The 15,875-nt window shown below is 49.2% G+C and overlaps 2 protein-coding genes across 2 annotated transcripts in view; one reads left to right on the top strand and one right to left on the bottom strand.

Moving 5' to 3' along the window:
- Positions 1 to 1,039, top strand: part of MLPH (melanophilin) — a 64,725-nt gene extending 63,686 nt beyond the window's left edge. The window contains 1 exon segment of the mRNA XM_044675682.1: positions 990 to 1,039. Within this exon segment, the coding sequence (XP_044531617.1) occupies positions 990 to 1,039 (50 nt within the window).
- Positions 390 to 11,548, bottom strand: RAB17 (RAB17, member RAS oncogene family). The gene is made up of 5 exons (XM_044676560.1): positions 11,392 to 11,548; positions 7,225 to 7,376; positions 4,928 to 5,053; positions 3,435 to 3,528; positions 390 to 1,694 (listed from the first exon to the last, which is right to left on the bottom strand). The coding sequence occupies exons 1-5, from the start codon at positions 11,546 to 11,548 to the stop codon at positions 1,579 to 1,581; spliced, it is 645 nt and encodes a 214-aa protein (XP_044532495.1). The 3' UTR covers positions 390 to 1,578.
- Positions 11,549 to 15,875: the final 4,327 nt, after the last annotated feature.

Below are 15,875 nucleotides of genomic sequence, written 5' to 3'. Positions count from 1 at the left end.
TATCTTAGCTGTGTGACCCTGGACAAATCATTTCACCTTGTTTACCTCAGTTTCCTCATCTGTAAAAGGAACTGGAGAAGGAAATGGCAAACCACTCCCATATCTTAGCTGTGTGACCCTGAACAAGTCACTTTACCCTGTTTGCCTCAGTTTCCTCATCTGTAAAAGGAACTGGAGAAGGAAATGGCAAACCTCTCTAATATCTTAGCTGTGTGACCCTGGACAAATCATTTCACCTTGTTTGCCTCAGTTTCCTCATCTGTAAAAGGAACTGGAAAAGGAAATGGCAAACCACTCCAGTACCACTGTGGAGAAAATCCCACATGGGGGTCACAAAGAGGGAAATAAAGCCAGCTTTTAAGTCAAAATGACCAGCGTCTATCCGACTATTATTAATAACAACCTCTTCCTTTCCCACTGGAGGTCTCCCTCATGCCCAGCAGGCTGCCCACCCCCCACTGCTCAGCTTCCTTTTACTTTTGACCTCATTAGAGTGGAAGCTCCCTGAGAGGAGGGCCCAACTTCCTTTTTACTTCTATTTGCTTTTCCAGGGGGCTCACAGTATGTACTTAACACACGTCTGCTGACTGACTGACTGACTGACCAACTGAACATGTTTCTTATTCCTTTGGGATTTACAGAGTACTTTATTCCCATCAGCCCCAGGAGGGAGGGAGTGGGCGACACAGGTATCATTAGAGCTGAAAGGGCACATAGAGACCGTTTAGCTAACCCCCTCATTTTACAGATTGGGGAACTGAGGCCCAGGGAGGTTAACAATGACTTGACACCATTAGTAAGTGTGAGACTTCCATGTGATGATGCACAGGGGTTATTACAATTTACTGAAAAGGAAACGGGTCCAAAATGCTAAAAGCGATTTGAGACACGCCTTCCCAAGACTCTGAGAACGAGCACATTGATGAAGACATGAATTTAGACCCCTTTAACAGTTTCCCCCATTCTCACTCCTGCCCTTCCCGTTTTAGCTCCTTCTGGCTACCTGCAGATGGTGTGCCCAGCTGGTGCCAGACACTGAGGGGAAGTCCCTAATGCAGTCAGGAGGCAGCTGGGCAGGGCAGTGGTTAGAGCGCTTAGCGTCTGCCTCAGCCTTTGCTGATCCCTTACACACTCTCTTCCTCCATTTTCTCATCCATAATCTGAGGGGATTGGGCCAGAAGTCCTCCACGTTCCTGCTCAGCTCTAAGTCGGTGATGCCCTGGCAGGGAGAGGCCGTGGTGTCCCCGAGAAGCTGCCCAGGGATGGAGCCACCCAGGTGTTCTGGCTCTGACTCAGGGCTTCCTCCCGGAACCTCGACCCATTCCTCCCCCACAGTCTCTTCCAGGAAACGTCTCTTTGAGAGCCGGTGATTTTCCTTGGATTCCTGGGAGGGGGCCGACAGGCAGCAAGTCCAACATCTCAGGAACTGCCTTCAAAGCCCATGCTGCCATAGCCAAGGTAGGTCAATCCATTGGCAAAGGCCAAACCATCAGGTCTTGGTGGGGAGATTCGTCTTCATGACAGCAGCCCAAGAGGAAGCCAGATTTGGGGGAGGGCTCCCATGGGACCCACCTCCCCCTAGTCCAGGCAGCATTTGGCCTTTCTTTGACTGGTTGAATTCTCCAGATCAACCGAGGGGCTCTTCCGCTGAGCTTGGCCTCCATGTTGTTCTTCCCTTTGTAATAACTCCCGAGCTGAGAAGAGAAAGAAGTGAACGATGAGAACATTTGGCCCAGAGGCGGATTTCCCCCTCGCTCACTTGAAAGGCCCCCTACGGGATCCATGTGGGAAAAGCTCCCAAGCCAACGCCTCTAGTATTCATCCAAATTGTCCCAGGCTCTCTCCTGGACTCAGAGATGCTTAGAAGGGAGCCAAGACCCACAAAGGAACTGGATCTGTGTCCCAGTGGCGGGTCCTCTCCTAGAGGTCTGTAGAGCAGATATCAAAGTTTGAGGGCCGCCCATTAATCCATCAATGAACATTATTAAGCACCTACTATGTCCCACACACTGGGCATACAGAGACAAAATCCAAACTATTTATCCCTTGTCCTCAAAGAGCTTATAATTCCTTAGGAAGTAGACTAGAGATATAATCTGGACTCTGACTCCTATAAGTTAAATGTCCTTGGGCAAATTTCTTCCTTTTCCTGAGCCTCAGTTTCTCATCCATAAAGTGAGGGAGGAACAGCTAGGTAGTCCGGTGGGTAAGACTGAGTCTGGAGCCAGGAAGATGAGTCTTCTCAAATCTGGCTTCAGGGGTACATCTAGGTGTCTCACTAAATTGAGAACCAGGCCTAGAGATGGAAGTGCTGGGTTCAAATCTGGCCTCAGACACTTCCTAGCTATGTGACCCTGGGCAAGTCACCTAACCCCCATTGCCTAGCCCTTACTGCTCATCTTCCCTGGAAGCAATTCACAATAATGATTCCAAAATGAAGGTAAGGGTTTAAAAAAAAAATCTGACCTCAGACACTTCCTAATTGTGTGACCGTAGCCAAGTCATTTCACCCTGTTGGCCTCAGTTTCCTCATCCATAAAATAAGCTGGAGAACAAAATGGCAAACCTAGAATCTGTCAAGAAAACCCCAAATGGGGTCAAAAAGAGTGGGACGTCCTCTGACCTCCCTTAACCTCAGTTTCTTTATCTGTAAAATGAAAGGGCTGGACTAGACGACCTCTGAGGTTCCTCCCACTTCTAAATCTTTGTTCTATAAGTCACTTCAGAGTAAATAGGGCTTCCCATTCTCTTTCCAGAGACCCCCTTACAGATTTCTCCAGCAAGGGTTTCAGATCTACAGCTACAGAGGATCTCAGAGGCCATCTAGCCTAACCCTTACTTTAAAGATAAGGAAACTGAGGCTGGGGTGGGAGAAGAAAGGAAGTGGCAGAGCCAAGATTCAAATCCAGTTCCTCCAACTCGAGGACTCCTCAGGTGTAGATTGCATCTTGAAGCCAGGTTGGATGGAGGACTATAGGCTTGGGAAGAACCAACAGGAAGCCCAGGCAGGAGGATATATATATATATATAAAACCAAGCTCTGGTTGTGTGCCTCAGTTTCCCTAGCTGTGTTGTATTATTTGGTCATTTCAGTTGTGTCTGACTCCTTGTGATTCCATTGCGGGTTTTCTTGGCAAAGATACTGAAGGGGTTCACCATTTCCTTCTCTGACCCATTTTACAGATGAGGCAACTGAGACCAACAGGGCTTGTCTGAGGCTGGATTTGAACTCAGGAAGATGAGTCTTCCCAACTCCAGGCCCAGCATACCATGTACTATGGTACCACCTAGCTGCTTACGCCTCAACTGTAAAATAGCATCTATTCAGGGACCAATACGAGAAGTTTTTTGGTTCAGTGCCCGGCACCCAGAAAGTGCCCATGTCTGTGCTGGCTGGCATTATATTACTATTGTTATTATTATCATTCTCTCACCTACAGCAGTGAAGGCTTCGGTCACTTGGTGGTTTAGTTTGGCCGATGTTTCCATGAACAATAACTTGTTACTTTCTGAAAATGTTTTTCCTTCCTGGAATAGAGAAGAAAATGCACCTTTATGTGACTCAGAACCCAGAACCCTCGAATCTTAGAGAATGGATCTCTCTCTTCTGGGCCCTGTCAGATCCTGACTCAAGCGGTTTCCTTACATGCTCAATGAGAAGGTGGACCTAGACCATCTCTGTATGTCTTCCAGCTCCAACTGGAAGGCGCCATCTGGTTCAACATTGTCATTTTACAGATGAGAAAACTGAGGCTCAGGCTGGTCATGGGACCACGGACAAAGCTGGAAGATTCCTCAGAATCTTTCTAGCTTGATCCTCTTATTTTCTCAATGAGGAATCTCAGGCTCAGGTGAAATAATGTGTGCTCAAGGTCACACAGGTAGACAAGATTTGAACTCAGGTCCTATGACTCTAGAGAGAATCACTGCTCTTTCCACTATTCAGTGTGTTTTCCAAGTAAATTTTTGACACTTCTTATTCCCAGGAGGTGATCTCAAATAAAAATATAACACTGAAAGTCACAAAGCCACAACTGCCAATTATCACCTGTGTGAACTTGTCTAAGTCATTTCCCAGTCTGAGCCTTAGTTTCCTCCTCCATGAATAAGTGCACAAGAAAAGAGAATTCCCAAACTCTCTCACAGTCTTTGGACTCTGCCTCTCCTGATTCCCAACTTAAACCTTTTCAGGAAAAGCCAAAAACTTTTTTCTCATAAGAATAGTAGCAAAACCAAGGTCAGGTCCAGAACCATTGCTGGCCTTTTTCTCCATCTCAGGGCAGGCTCCAACATAGACAAGAAGAGGCTGTGAAGCACCAGGAAGAATTAGAGCTGGCCTGACCCAATGGTTTTACAGAAGAGGCTTAGCCACCTTCACACGGCTCCCTTGACTCATAGGCCTTCCCAGTCCTCATCTAGGGTTCTTTCCACAAGACTCTGATGTTCTCAGGTGGACTCTGAGTGATGGAAAGCCCATTGAAGAGATAACAAGACATATTAAGGGCAGGGGGGGCCCCACCAAGGCAGAACATCATATACATTATCCATAGCCAGTGTATTTCTCTGCCACAAAGGAGACTTTGGGCTGCCATATCAGGAAGAATGACAAAAGGCACCGAGAAAGCTTTTTTAAAAAAAGACTAGGCTGGAGGGTAGCTGGGGGGCTCAGTGGATTGAGAACCAGGCCTAGAGATGGAAAAGCTGGGTTCAAATCTGTCCTCAGATATTTTCTAGCTATGTGATCCTGGGCAAGTGACCTAACCCCCATTGCCTAGCCCTTAACACTCCTCTGCCTTGGAGCCAATACACAGTATTAATTCCAAGACGGAAGGTAAGGGTTTAAAAAAAAAAAAAAAAGACTAGGCTGTCCTCTTTTAATCTGGCGCCCCAGACAGGACTGGTCTCCTGGCAAGGACCAAACACATACCTCAAATGTCACTTCCCGAGAATCCTCAAGATCTGTCTTGTTGCCTACCAAAATCACAACAATTTCTTCAGGCTGAAACTCATTCTCCAGCTCCTTCCACCAGTTCTGGGCCCTGTGGAAAGTATCCTTAAAAAGACAAGGATTTTAAGCATTATAGACTTTGTGTATATGTAGAAAACTCTGAGCTTCTGGTTTAGAATCAATAAATACTGTGTGTTGGTTCCCAGAGAGATAAGCAGGAAGGGCTGGATGATGGAGGTGAAATGGTGTTACCATTGTTCAGCTTTGGTTTCTAATCCCACATCATTAATACTTGCTCCAAAGCCCTAATAACAAGGTTCATGGTCCCATCCCTTGAGTGCTTTGTAGTGGAGGCAACAATCACAGACTTTGAGAGCTGGAAGGGACCTGGCAGCAGCGGACAACTCATCCAACCCGCCTACAAAGGAGGTTGATGGCCATGATAAGACTCCAGACAAGTGGCTGGCCAGCCAGCCTCCACAGAATGTGCTGACACACTTCTGAACACGGCACCTTCTCTGTCTCTGGCCACGGCTGTCCCCAGAGGGAACCCAGAGGACTGGGACTGGGATCCAATGTCCCGGAGAGATTTCAGCGGAAGCCTCGCCCAATACTGAAGCAGACCACCTGGGGCATGCTGGGTGAAGGGATTTTTACTTCTCAGGAGGGTTAGAGTCAATTTATCAGTTGATTTTGTTTTTAAACCCGCCTTTGGCTTGGGCACCAAAGATGACACGCAAAGCCGGGCTATTCCCCTGTTGATATGCTAACAGCGGCCCTGCTTATTTGTCCAGTGACTCACCGAGCCCTGCCATATGGTATCATTAGATTATTTAACGCTGGACTCAGCTGGATCAGGGCAAATTAAGTCTCTTCCCTAGTCAAACACTGTGCCAATGCTGGGGGATAAAAAGAGAAAATGAAAATAGGTTTTGCCTTTATAGGTCAGAGATTAGAGCTAGAAGGCATCTTGGAGGTCACTGAGTCCAACCCCTTCATTTTACATATGGGGAAACTGAGGCCTTGAGAGCTGAAGCGATGTGCCCAGGGTCACACAAATAATGTGTCTGATGTAAGATGTGAACCCAGCTCTAGCCACTAGATCATGCATTCTACTAAAAGATTCGACGTGCATACAGAAAAATGACCACAAAGTAATGGGGGAGGTTGCATGTTCCCACAAGAAACTTGGCCCTTGGGATCTACGCCTTGCAGGGAGTTTGGGATTCTAAGAGGGTGAAGGGAAAAGGGATGGGCAGTATAAAGTCAAAGCAGGGACAGATGGAATGTCAAAATCATTGATGGCATTGATGGAGTCCAGAAGGTTCACAAAACACTGTGAGTATGCTAACTCATCTGACCATCACAATAACCCTAGAGGTAAGTGCTATTATCATTGTCACTTTACAAATGAGGAAACTGAGGCACAGAGCAGTAAATAGCTTCCCCAGAAAGTGTCTAAGGCAGGATTCAAACTCAGGTCTTCTTGATTCATGGAGGAGAAAAGCAAGTTGGAATAGAGAGTATACCAGGGACAGTAAGGCAACCTCAGATGGAAAGGGATGCCAGATCCAGATTATGCTCTCATATCCCAAAGAGAATACCATGTATTGGAGCCTAGAAGTAATAGGGAGCCAATGACATTCATTGAGCAAGAGAAAAAGAGGTCAGATCTGCATGTTGAGAATCTCACTTTGGCAGCTCTGAGGACCCTGGGCTTTTCCCCAGCCGTCCCCCCAGGTCTAGAATTCTCTGCCTCCTCATCTCCATCTCCATCTCTTGGCCTCCCTGGCTTCCTTCCAACTCCCACTAGAATCCCACCTCCTACGGGAAGTCTTTCCCTGCCTGTCTCAATTCTAGGGGTTGCCCTGGTTTCTCTTGACTGTCTCTAATTTGTCTCCCATCTGTCTTGTCTGCACCACGTTGCTTGCATGCTGTCTTCCCCATTAGACGGGGAGCTCACTGAGGCACTGGATTTCTACCAATGAGAAGTTGGATTGGAGTGAGACCGTAGAGATGGAGGCAAACAGACCAATTAGGGGCTGCTGTGACCGTCCAGTAAGGGACAAAGAGGCGGCCATGTGAGTGGAGAGAAGAGGACTGTGGGAGAGACGGCATATCTGATTAGCTCCAGAATGGAGGGAGAAGGAAGGGGTGAGGACTAGAAGGAATGCTGGGACTCTGGCCATGTTTGACCTGAACGGAACCTCACCAGGCTTTAAGAAAAAGAACAGACCCCCAAAGCAACTGGCGGCTGGACCTGGGGTATACAATACCTTATTTGCAATGTCATAAACCAAGAGAGCGGCGTTGGCACCCCGAAAATAGAGGTGGCAAACGCTGTGATATTTCTCCTGTCCCGCCGTGTCCCAGAGCTCCAGCTTCAAGGCTTTCCCATCGACTTCCATCATATGAGTGAAGAAGGCGCCTGGAAGGAGACAAGGCCATAAAGGGTCCTGCTTTGGACCTCCGTCAACCGTCATGTTTTAGGGTCACCGGGGCTGCGAGCACCTCCCTAGTGGCCCAACTGGACTCCGTTGGTCACGGCACAAGAATCGCTTTTCGTACTGGGGCGCCTTTTTTTTTAAGCCCTTCCCTTCCACCTTAGAAGCAATGCCTGGCCTTTATTCGGAGCCTCTCCCCATTTCCTAAGGTTTTCCTTGAAGGCTAATGGAAGAAATGAAATGAATATAAAAAGGATAGCTAGAAATGATTATGGGTTTTGATAGATGTGTTGGTAGCCTTTAGGAAATGAAGCCACTTGCCGTGCTAGCTTAGGCTGTTTAAAAGGCTCGCCATGACCTGCCACCACCAGGCTGCTGGACCAGGAGCAGAAGAGGGAGAGCAAGTCCAGCCACTCCGTTTTATCCTCCTGTCTACGTCATCACGTGACGACAGGAAGCCCGTGGGCTCATGGGAAATGTAGTTCAAGGACCCCAACATTTCCAGTAACACACTAAGAGCCCGATTCCTTTGGAAAGTCTCTCTCCCAACCCTTTTTAAAGAGATCTTCCTTGAGGGACTGATCAGAATGGATGAACTGATTCGAATTAGGAACTCACGTACATCTTCAAAAAATGATTGTTAAAAATGTAATTTGGAAATGTGTCATGAAATAATAAACCTTTTATTTTTTTTAAGATAATGGATGCTAAGTATCGGTTCCAAGGCAGAAGAGTGATAAGGGCTAAGTCATTGGGGTTCAATGACTCGTCTAGGGTCACACAGCTAGCCAGATTTGAACCCAGGACATCCTATCTCCAAGGCTGGCTCCATCCGCTGAGCCATGTGGCTGGTCCTCCCGACCCAGCCTTGTCCTGCCCTCTCCCATCTTCAGATATTTGAAGACCAACCTCTGCTGCGATGCTCACGCTGCCCATCCCTCCCGTCCTCCAAATCCAGCATCGCCAGCTCCTTCCAGTCTGTCCTGTCTCACACGCACACACGTGCACACACACACTCACGCACCATCTCGCCGCCTCTCTCTCCTCCTTGACTTCTTTCCCGGGTCGGTGTGGAGTCTGTCGGGGAGGCCCAGAGCCGAGCCTCAGGCCGGGGCCCCGGATCTCCACCTGGCCTGGCATCCCCCACCCCTGCCGCTGCCCGGCTCCTCTGGGCCTGGGTGCCACCTTTGCCAGCTGGGGGTGGGGGGGCAGCCTCTTTTCCCAGCTGCTCCTGCCGCTCTCTTGGGGGCTCCAAACTCAAACAGCTCGACTCCCCCAGGATGTTTGCTTCCATCAGGCCTCCTTTACTACAAACGGAGCGGGCTGCCCCCCAGAACCTCCCAGAACCCCCCAGAACCTCCCGGGGCCTCTGCAGAGCGGTGGAGCTCTGTAGTAAGGAAGCCGAGGCCCCTGGCTCCAAGCATCTGGCGGCGGCCTTTCTAGAGGGCCTAAAGCTGCTCTCTCGTCTTACCCGTTAGTATCCCCATTTTATAGACGAGGAAATGGGCAGACGAGTTCGGGGACTTGCCCAGGATTTGAACTCGAGGCTTCCTGCCTCCGGGTCCTGTACTCTACCCCCTGGGCCGCCTTCCTGTCTGACTTGTTAATTCGTTCACTTTGGTCGGTTCCGCTCCCGCAGCCTCAGTTTCTCTCCAAAGTAAAATGAGGGGATTAGAGGGTTGGCTTTTCCTTCCCTCTCCAGAGCTATAACCTGAAAGTCCCACCAGATGTCACTGTCGCCCCATGCAACGGCACCCCGACAGCCTTTAAGCAATGAAAGGGGCTCCCTGTGTGCCAGGGGAGGAGGAAGGAGCCTAAACTTCCCAGGTTTCCCAAGAGGGGGTCCCATCACTCTCAGGAGGACCCCAGTTCAAGTCCTGCGTTAGACAATGACAAGCTGTGTGACCCTGGGCAAGTCTTTCTCCTTTTGGTGCCTCAGTTTCCTCGTCTGTAAAAGGGAGACAACAAAAGCGCCCACCTCCCCGGGCCCAGCCAGCGAGCGTGTATACGACGCTCTGTAAACTTTAGGTGCCAAATAACTGCTAAGTAGGGTCAGAATGACTTTTCTCCAGAGCCAGAAGGACCTTAGAGGCCACATAATGCAACTCCCTCCCTTTGGAGAGTGGGAAGCCGCGGCCGTGGGAGTGAGGGCTTTAGGGCCGTGTCTATCGGACTCCCACTGCGGATGGGGGCCAGAAGAAGAAACTGAGGCCCAGCCGGGGGAAGGGTCTTACCCGAGACCCCCCAGGGAGCAGGGACGGGGCAGAGACCCCGAACTCCAGGGTCGGTGTCCCTGGGGCTTCCTCAAAGGGGAATGGAGCGGCGCCTCCCTTAGCCATCGCTGGTCCAGCTCTGAACTCTGCTCTGGAGGGCTGAAGGGACGGGCCCAACTGGAAATGGCCCTGGCCTAGAGGAGGACCCGGCCCAGGGGCTCACCACCTCTCCTAGGAATGCAGCAGATCCTGGGGGGGAGGGGAGACACCAGCTCCCTGCAAGCTCCCAGCTCAGTGCCCAGCACATAGTAGGTACTTAATAAACATCCGTCCCTCAGGTCTAGAGACGGGAGGTCCTGGGTTCAAATCTCGCCTCAGACACTTCCCAGCTGGGTGACCCTGGGCAAGTCACTTGACCCCCATTGCCCACCCTTACCACTCTTCCACCAAGGAACTAATACACAGAAGTTAAGGGTTTAAAAATGCAAAAAACAAAACAAATAAACAAATAAATAAGTGAATGAATAAATAAATAAATATCTGTCCCAAGCCAGGATCCCATTTTGGGTTTTCCGGGCAGAGATCCTGGAGGGGTGGCCATTTCCTTCTCCAGTCCATTTGACAGAGGAGGAAACTGAGGCAAACAAGGTAAAGGGACTTAGACAGGGGCACACAGGTAGGAAATGTCAGAGAGCAGATTTGAAGAGTCTTCCTGACTCTAGGCTTGGCACTCTAGCCACTGTGCCATCCATCCATTCATTCATTCCTGAGGTCGAAGATGTGCTTAGGCCTGGGGGAGAAGAGGATCCCTTAGAAATGAAGGAGGAAGGACCAGGGTCTCCCTTTTCCCTGCAGCTGGGGGTGAAGCCAGTGCCACCGAGGAAGCCCATTCCACCCAGTAGGTATATTGAGCCCAAGCAGACCCCTCTGCCGTTTGCACCCAGCGTCCTTGCGGACGCTTCTGTCCAAGGCCAGGAGAAGCACATTTTCCCCAGGACGGCCCCTCACACACTCCAAGAGAGCTCCAGGCCCCCGTAGAGGTCTCCTTGGCACGAGGAAGCCACCTCAGAGCAATGGCGCCCAGGAAGCTCACTAGCCATCGGGAGCTCCTCTCGGAGGAGGACAGGAGCAGCCGGCTAGCCCAGCGGACAGAGCTCCAGGCCTGCACTTAGGAGGTTCCGATCACTCTGGACTCTTTGATGTGGCAGCATTCCCTCTAAGGGGCTTTGAGATCCTCAGATTAACTACTGAAGTAAACCAAGCACTGTTGTTTAATGGATTGATTTCATAATTTAATTCATTCATTCATCAAATTAAACATTTGAACCTGGGTTCAAATTTGACCTCAGACACTTCTACTTGAATGACCCTGGGCAAGTCACTTAACCTTGACTGCCCAGCCCTTGCAGCTCTTCTGACTTAGAACTAATACTAAGACAGATGGTAAAGGTTATTCATTTTTTTAAATTAAAGGCAGCCGGGTGGCTCAGTGGATAGAGAACCAAGCCTGGAGACAGAAGTCCTGGGTTCAAATCTAGCCTCAGACGCTACCTAGCTGGGTGACCCTGGTCAAGTCACTGAACCCCCATTGCCCAACCCTCACCGCTCTGCTGCTTTGGACAATCCACGGGACTGATTCTAAGATGGAAGGGAAGCCCCAGAACTAGGTAAGAAGTGAACTAGAAAAGGGCGTGGCGGCCCCTCGGTTCCTTGGCATCGGGATGCCCCTCTGAAGGCTGCTCGCCCCCTTGGCCTCACCCACACGGGCACCCGCGGCGGCACTCACAGCCCAGGGTCGGCAGGATCTCCCTGAAGTCGTTCTTGAGGAATCGCAGAGCCAGGCTGGACTTGCCCACAGAGCTGCTGCCCAGGAGAACCACCTTGAAGACGGAGGGCTGCTGGGAGTCGCCGTCCAGCCGGGGATTGCCTTCGGCCCGGGCCATGTCCTGCGAGGAAGAGGGACGGTCAGAAGCAGCCCTCGGACGCCCTGCAATGCCCGGGGGGCACAAATGGGCACAAGGTGCCACACAGAGAAACAGAGTCCCATTTAGTGGGTCAGAAGCAGCCCTCGGACACCCTGCGATCTCGGGGGGCACAAATGGGCACAAGGTGCCACGCAGAGAAACAGAGTCCCATTTAGTGGGTCAGAAGCAGCCCTCAGAAGCCCTGCGATCTCGGGGGGCAGAGAAACAGAGTCCCATTTAGTGGCTCTGAGAGGCAGCCGTGGGGAGGAGAGCCGCCACGCTGCCCTACCCAGACCATCTCAATCCATTACAAAACCGTGCTCCGTCTCCCGGGTAGTGCATCTGAGGATCTCAAAGCCCCTTCAAGGGAACGCCGTGAGCAATCTGAGCCAGGAGACCAATCCGAATCTCAGCTTTGCCGCTGCATTTGCTGCATGACTTTGCAGTAACCTGCCCGTGCCTCAATATCCCTGCCTGTAAAATGGCCGTTTCTGGGCAGCAGAGGCTCTTTCCCCCATGGATCACTTGGAGAACTTTGAAGTGCTTTCTCATGACCCATAATTCTAACTCTGACCAGCGACTGCCTTTGGTCCCTCCTCCAACCTCCAGCCAAGACTGAAGCTGGGAGGCAGGTTCGGGTCCTGGGGCAGCAGCTGGAGAAGCCCTCAGACCCTCCCCTTCCCAGAAGCACCGTTTAAGTAATTGAAGGAAATGTGAAATTTCCATTTTTGTGGCTGTTCCATCATTTCCCACTCAGGGCTCCATTTGGAATTCTCAAGATCCCAGAGTGCTTTCCCATTTCTTACTCCGGCTCATTTGACAGATGAGGAAACTGAGGCAAAACAGGGCTAAGGGACTTGTCCAGGGTCACACAGCTAGGAAGAGTCTGAGACTGGATTTGAATTCAAGAAGAGGAGTCTTCTTGACTCCAGACTTCTATTCCCAGCGGCCCATTAGAGGTTAGGGGGGAAATTAAGATGTCATTTCTTTCCCCTTCCAAGTTTCTGGATTCCCTGAAATCTCTCCAGAGACCCCAGGTTCGAGTCTTAGACCCCCCCCCCCCTGCTATTTCACAGACAAGGAAACTTCCTATTCTGTGGGTCTAGAAGAAGCCTTTGAGTTCAACTCTCATTTTACAAAGGAGGAAACTGAGGCCTAACAGGAAAAACTGGCATATATAGATGAAGCAACTCTAAAAGCAAGACTCTGGCCCAGGCCCCTGCGACCATCCGGCCTGATGGCCCTGAAATTGCTCCCCCAAAGCACCCCAGGGACTCCTTTTATTGGCCAAATCCATCAGCTTCTCTGAGATTTCTGTTTCTTTTGCCTTTTCTATCCAAAAGTGAAAGTTCCATGGTACTGGGGAAGGAGCTCTGGACATGGAGTCCAAAGGTCTGGATTCAAATTCTGTCACAGTTACTCCCAAACTGTGTCCCATCCCTTGTCTAAGTCTCAGTTTTGTCTGTAAAATGAGGTCCCGTCTCTAATGCCATCATCTTCTCTGGACCTCAGTTTTCTCATCTGGAAAATGAGAGTTTGCCCTCCAAGATCCCTTCTAGATCTGTGACCCTGTAATAGCCTCTGGGCCTCAGTTTCCTCATTCATAAAGGGAGAGGTTTGCACCCATTGGCTCTTGAGATCCCTTTCTGTTCTAAGTCCTATGAATGGACGCTGCATCTTGAGCCTTCCTCTTTCCTGGGCTTCTGAGACATGGGCAGCCTTGTCAGGTCTTGCTGACCCCCTATGACAGGGATGGAGAGGCTGGAATAAGCTCTCAGTGTACCTGGACGGGTAGGATGCACACACACTTATACTCTGTTAGGCAACAATGCATGGCGATGGGCCACAAGATGACAAGGTGAAGGAAAAGAGAATCGAGGCTGCAGAAATTCAGAAAACAGGAGGCTCTCCATGGGCTAGAAGAGGCAGAGAAAAGAGCTGCAGGTGTCGGTGGGGCTCAGACCCAAGAGAGCCAGCAGTATCGTGGGCTCGCCAGCTGCAGGAGGGGGACAGTTGGGATCATCAAAGTTCAGAAAACTGACATGGAAATTTGTTACGACACATAAATACAAACTATCTTTCTAATGGAAACAAAGCATCTTTATAATAAAAAAAATAGGATCATGGGGCAGCAAGTGGGAGCTTGAGCTGTGTTTAGAAAGGAGCCCAGAGTCCCTCCGTCTATAATCCTGATCGGACCAGTCTGGAGAGACTCAGTTCAATTCTGTAAGCTCTGGTTTAGGAGGAGGTCACTGGCCTCTGCTAAATCCAAATTCCTCAAACATAGTTCTGATGTTCTCTCCTCCCCTCAAGCATTCTCCATAGCTATTTAAGATTTGAAATTCTAAAAATAACTTTTTAAATTTTTGCCTTTTGAGGGGAACAAAGGGGGAGCTGTGCTTCTCACCTACCAAAAACATGGGCTTTGGATTCTAGCCAAGAACCTCCCCTTTTCCTTCCCTCCCCTCCTCCAACATCTAAGTCAATCAGGGTGTAGTGGCGGTTTTCTGCCCAATCAAATCCAAACCAGAGCCTTGTCCATTCTCTCTAGGAGAGACAGTGATTGGGTCCAATGATCCAATCAATTTCCAGGTATGGGTGATGGAAGCCACACTCTTTATAGAGTGTTTGAAGAGTTACAAAGCATTTTCTTCCCCTTAACTCCATCAGGTAGGTAGTGTTAATGCTATTGTCCCCATTTTACAGATGAGGAAACTGAGTCTAAATGGAAGTGACTTTCTTAGGGTCATACAACTTGCAACATCTGTCTGCCTCACTTTCCTCATCTATAAAATGGGGGTAATAATAGCAATCAAGTGAGATGATAGTTTGAAAGTATCTAGTACAGCACACGTAGGTGCTATATAAAAAATTGATACATAGTGAGGTGCTAAATAAAAGCTGGAGCATGGTAGGTGCTAAATAAAAGCTGACACATAATAGGTGCTAAATAAAAGCTGACACATAGTAGGTGCTAAATAAAAACTGACACATAGTAGGTGCTAAATAAAAACTGGAACATGATAGGTGCTAAGTAAAAGCTGGAGCATAGTAAGTGCTAAATAAAAAGCTGACATAGTAGGTGCTAAATAAAAAATTGACACATAGTAGGTGCTAAATAAAAGCTGGAGCATGGTAGGTGCTAAATAAAAGCTGACACATAGTAGGTGCTAAATAAAAACTGACACATGGTAGGTGCTAAGTAAAAGCTGGAGCATAGTAGGTGCTAAATAAAAATTGACACATAGTAGGTGCTAAATAAAAGCTGGCACATAGCAGGTGCTAAATAAAAGCTAACTTATTAATATTGGGCTGCCTCCCAGAATCAGGGCTAGATCTTCTGATCTTACCAGACCCCTCACCCAAGTCTAAACTGCAAAACCCGGCATCTCCTCAAGCCACCACTACATAAATGCATCAAGGAATCCAGAACCGAAGAAAATATTAAAGCTGGTAGGAGACTTAAGCGAACCCAGAGTCCTTTCTTCCTCGAACCCAGAGTCCTTTCTTCCTCGGTTCTCTGATTTCTGCCAACAGGCAATTGGTCTCTATGAGTTGTTGCTCAAAGAATAAATTAAGGATAAACTATACAAAGGCAATTAGGATAAAGTGCCTGACCTGGAATCAGGAAGACCCGAGTTCAAATCTGACCTCAGATACTTCCTAGCTCTATGACCCTGGGCAAGTCCCTTAACCCTGCTTGCCTTTATTTCCTTGTCAGAGAAGGAACTGACAAATGGCTCCAGTATCTTTACAAAGAAAACCTCAAAAGGAGTCCCGAAAAGCTGGGCAGGATGGAACACCAACAAAGAAGCAGGGAAACACTTGGAAAAGCCGATGGTTTGAGGGTCTGAAACTTGAGAAGCTCAGAATAAAGGATCTTCCTCTGGGAAAATCCATTCCAGAGGAATCCATCAGAGCTCAAGCTGGAAGGGAACTTTCTCGAATGTCTCATCCAGGCATTATTTTCCAGAGAAGGAAACTGAGGGCGAGGTGAGGGGTTGTGATTTGCCTGAGGCTCCATGGGCTATAAAGAGGACAGCCAAGCTTTTCCCCCAAGTCCCCTGCCTGTTCTGGCTCTGTTTTATTAAGCTGGACATCACAGAGCGGTCCCCGGCTCACAGAAAAGATCTATGGGGAGGAGGCAGCTGGGTAGCTCAATGGATTGAGAGCCAAGCCTAGAGACGGGAGGTCCTAGGTTCAAATCTGGCCTCAGACACTTCCCAGCTGTGTGACCCTGGGCAAGTCACTTGACCCCCATTGCCTACCCTTACCACTCTTCTGCCTTGGAGCCAATACACAGTAT

Source organism: Gracilinanus agilis, chromosome 4 (genome assembly GCF_016433145.1).
Source record: "Gracilinanus agilis isolate LMUSP501 chromosome 4, AgileGrace, whole genome shotgun sequence".
NCBI lineage: Eukaryota > Metazoa > Chordata > Mammalia > Didelphimorphia > Didelphidae > Gracilinanus > Gracilinanus agilis.
This window is presented reverse-complemented; position numbering and strand designations above follow the sequence as displayed.

Bases quoted from the DNA above. Each gene is read 5' to 3' on its own strand.
- RAB17 (XM_044676560.1), bottom strand. From the start codon at position 11,548: ATGGCCCGGGCCGAAGGCAATCCCCGGCTGGACGGCGACTCCCAGCAG. The intron at 5,054-7,224 runs GTATTGTATACC...TGTCTTTTTAAG, and splicing joins TTTATGACATTGCAAATAAG to GATACTTTCCACAGGGCCCA. The intron at 3,529-4,927 runs GTATGTGTTTGG...TCTCTATTCCAG, and splicing joins CTCGGGAAGTGACATTTGAG to GAAGGAAAAACATTTTCAGA.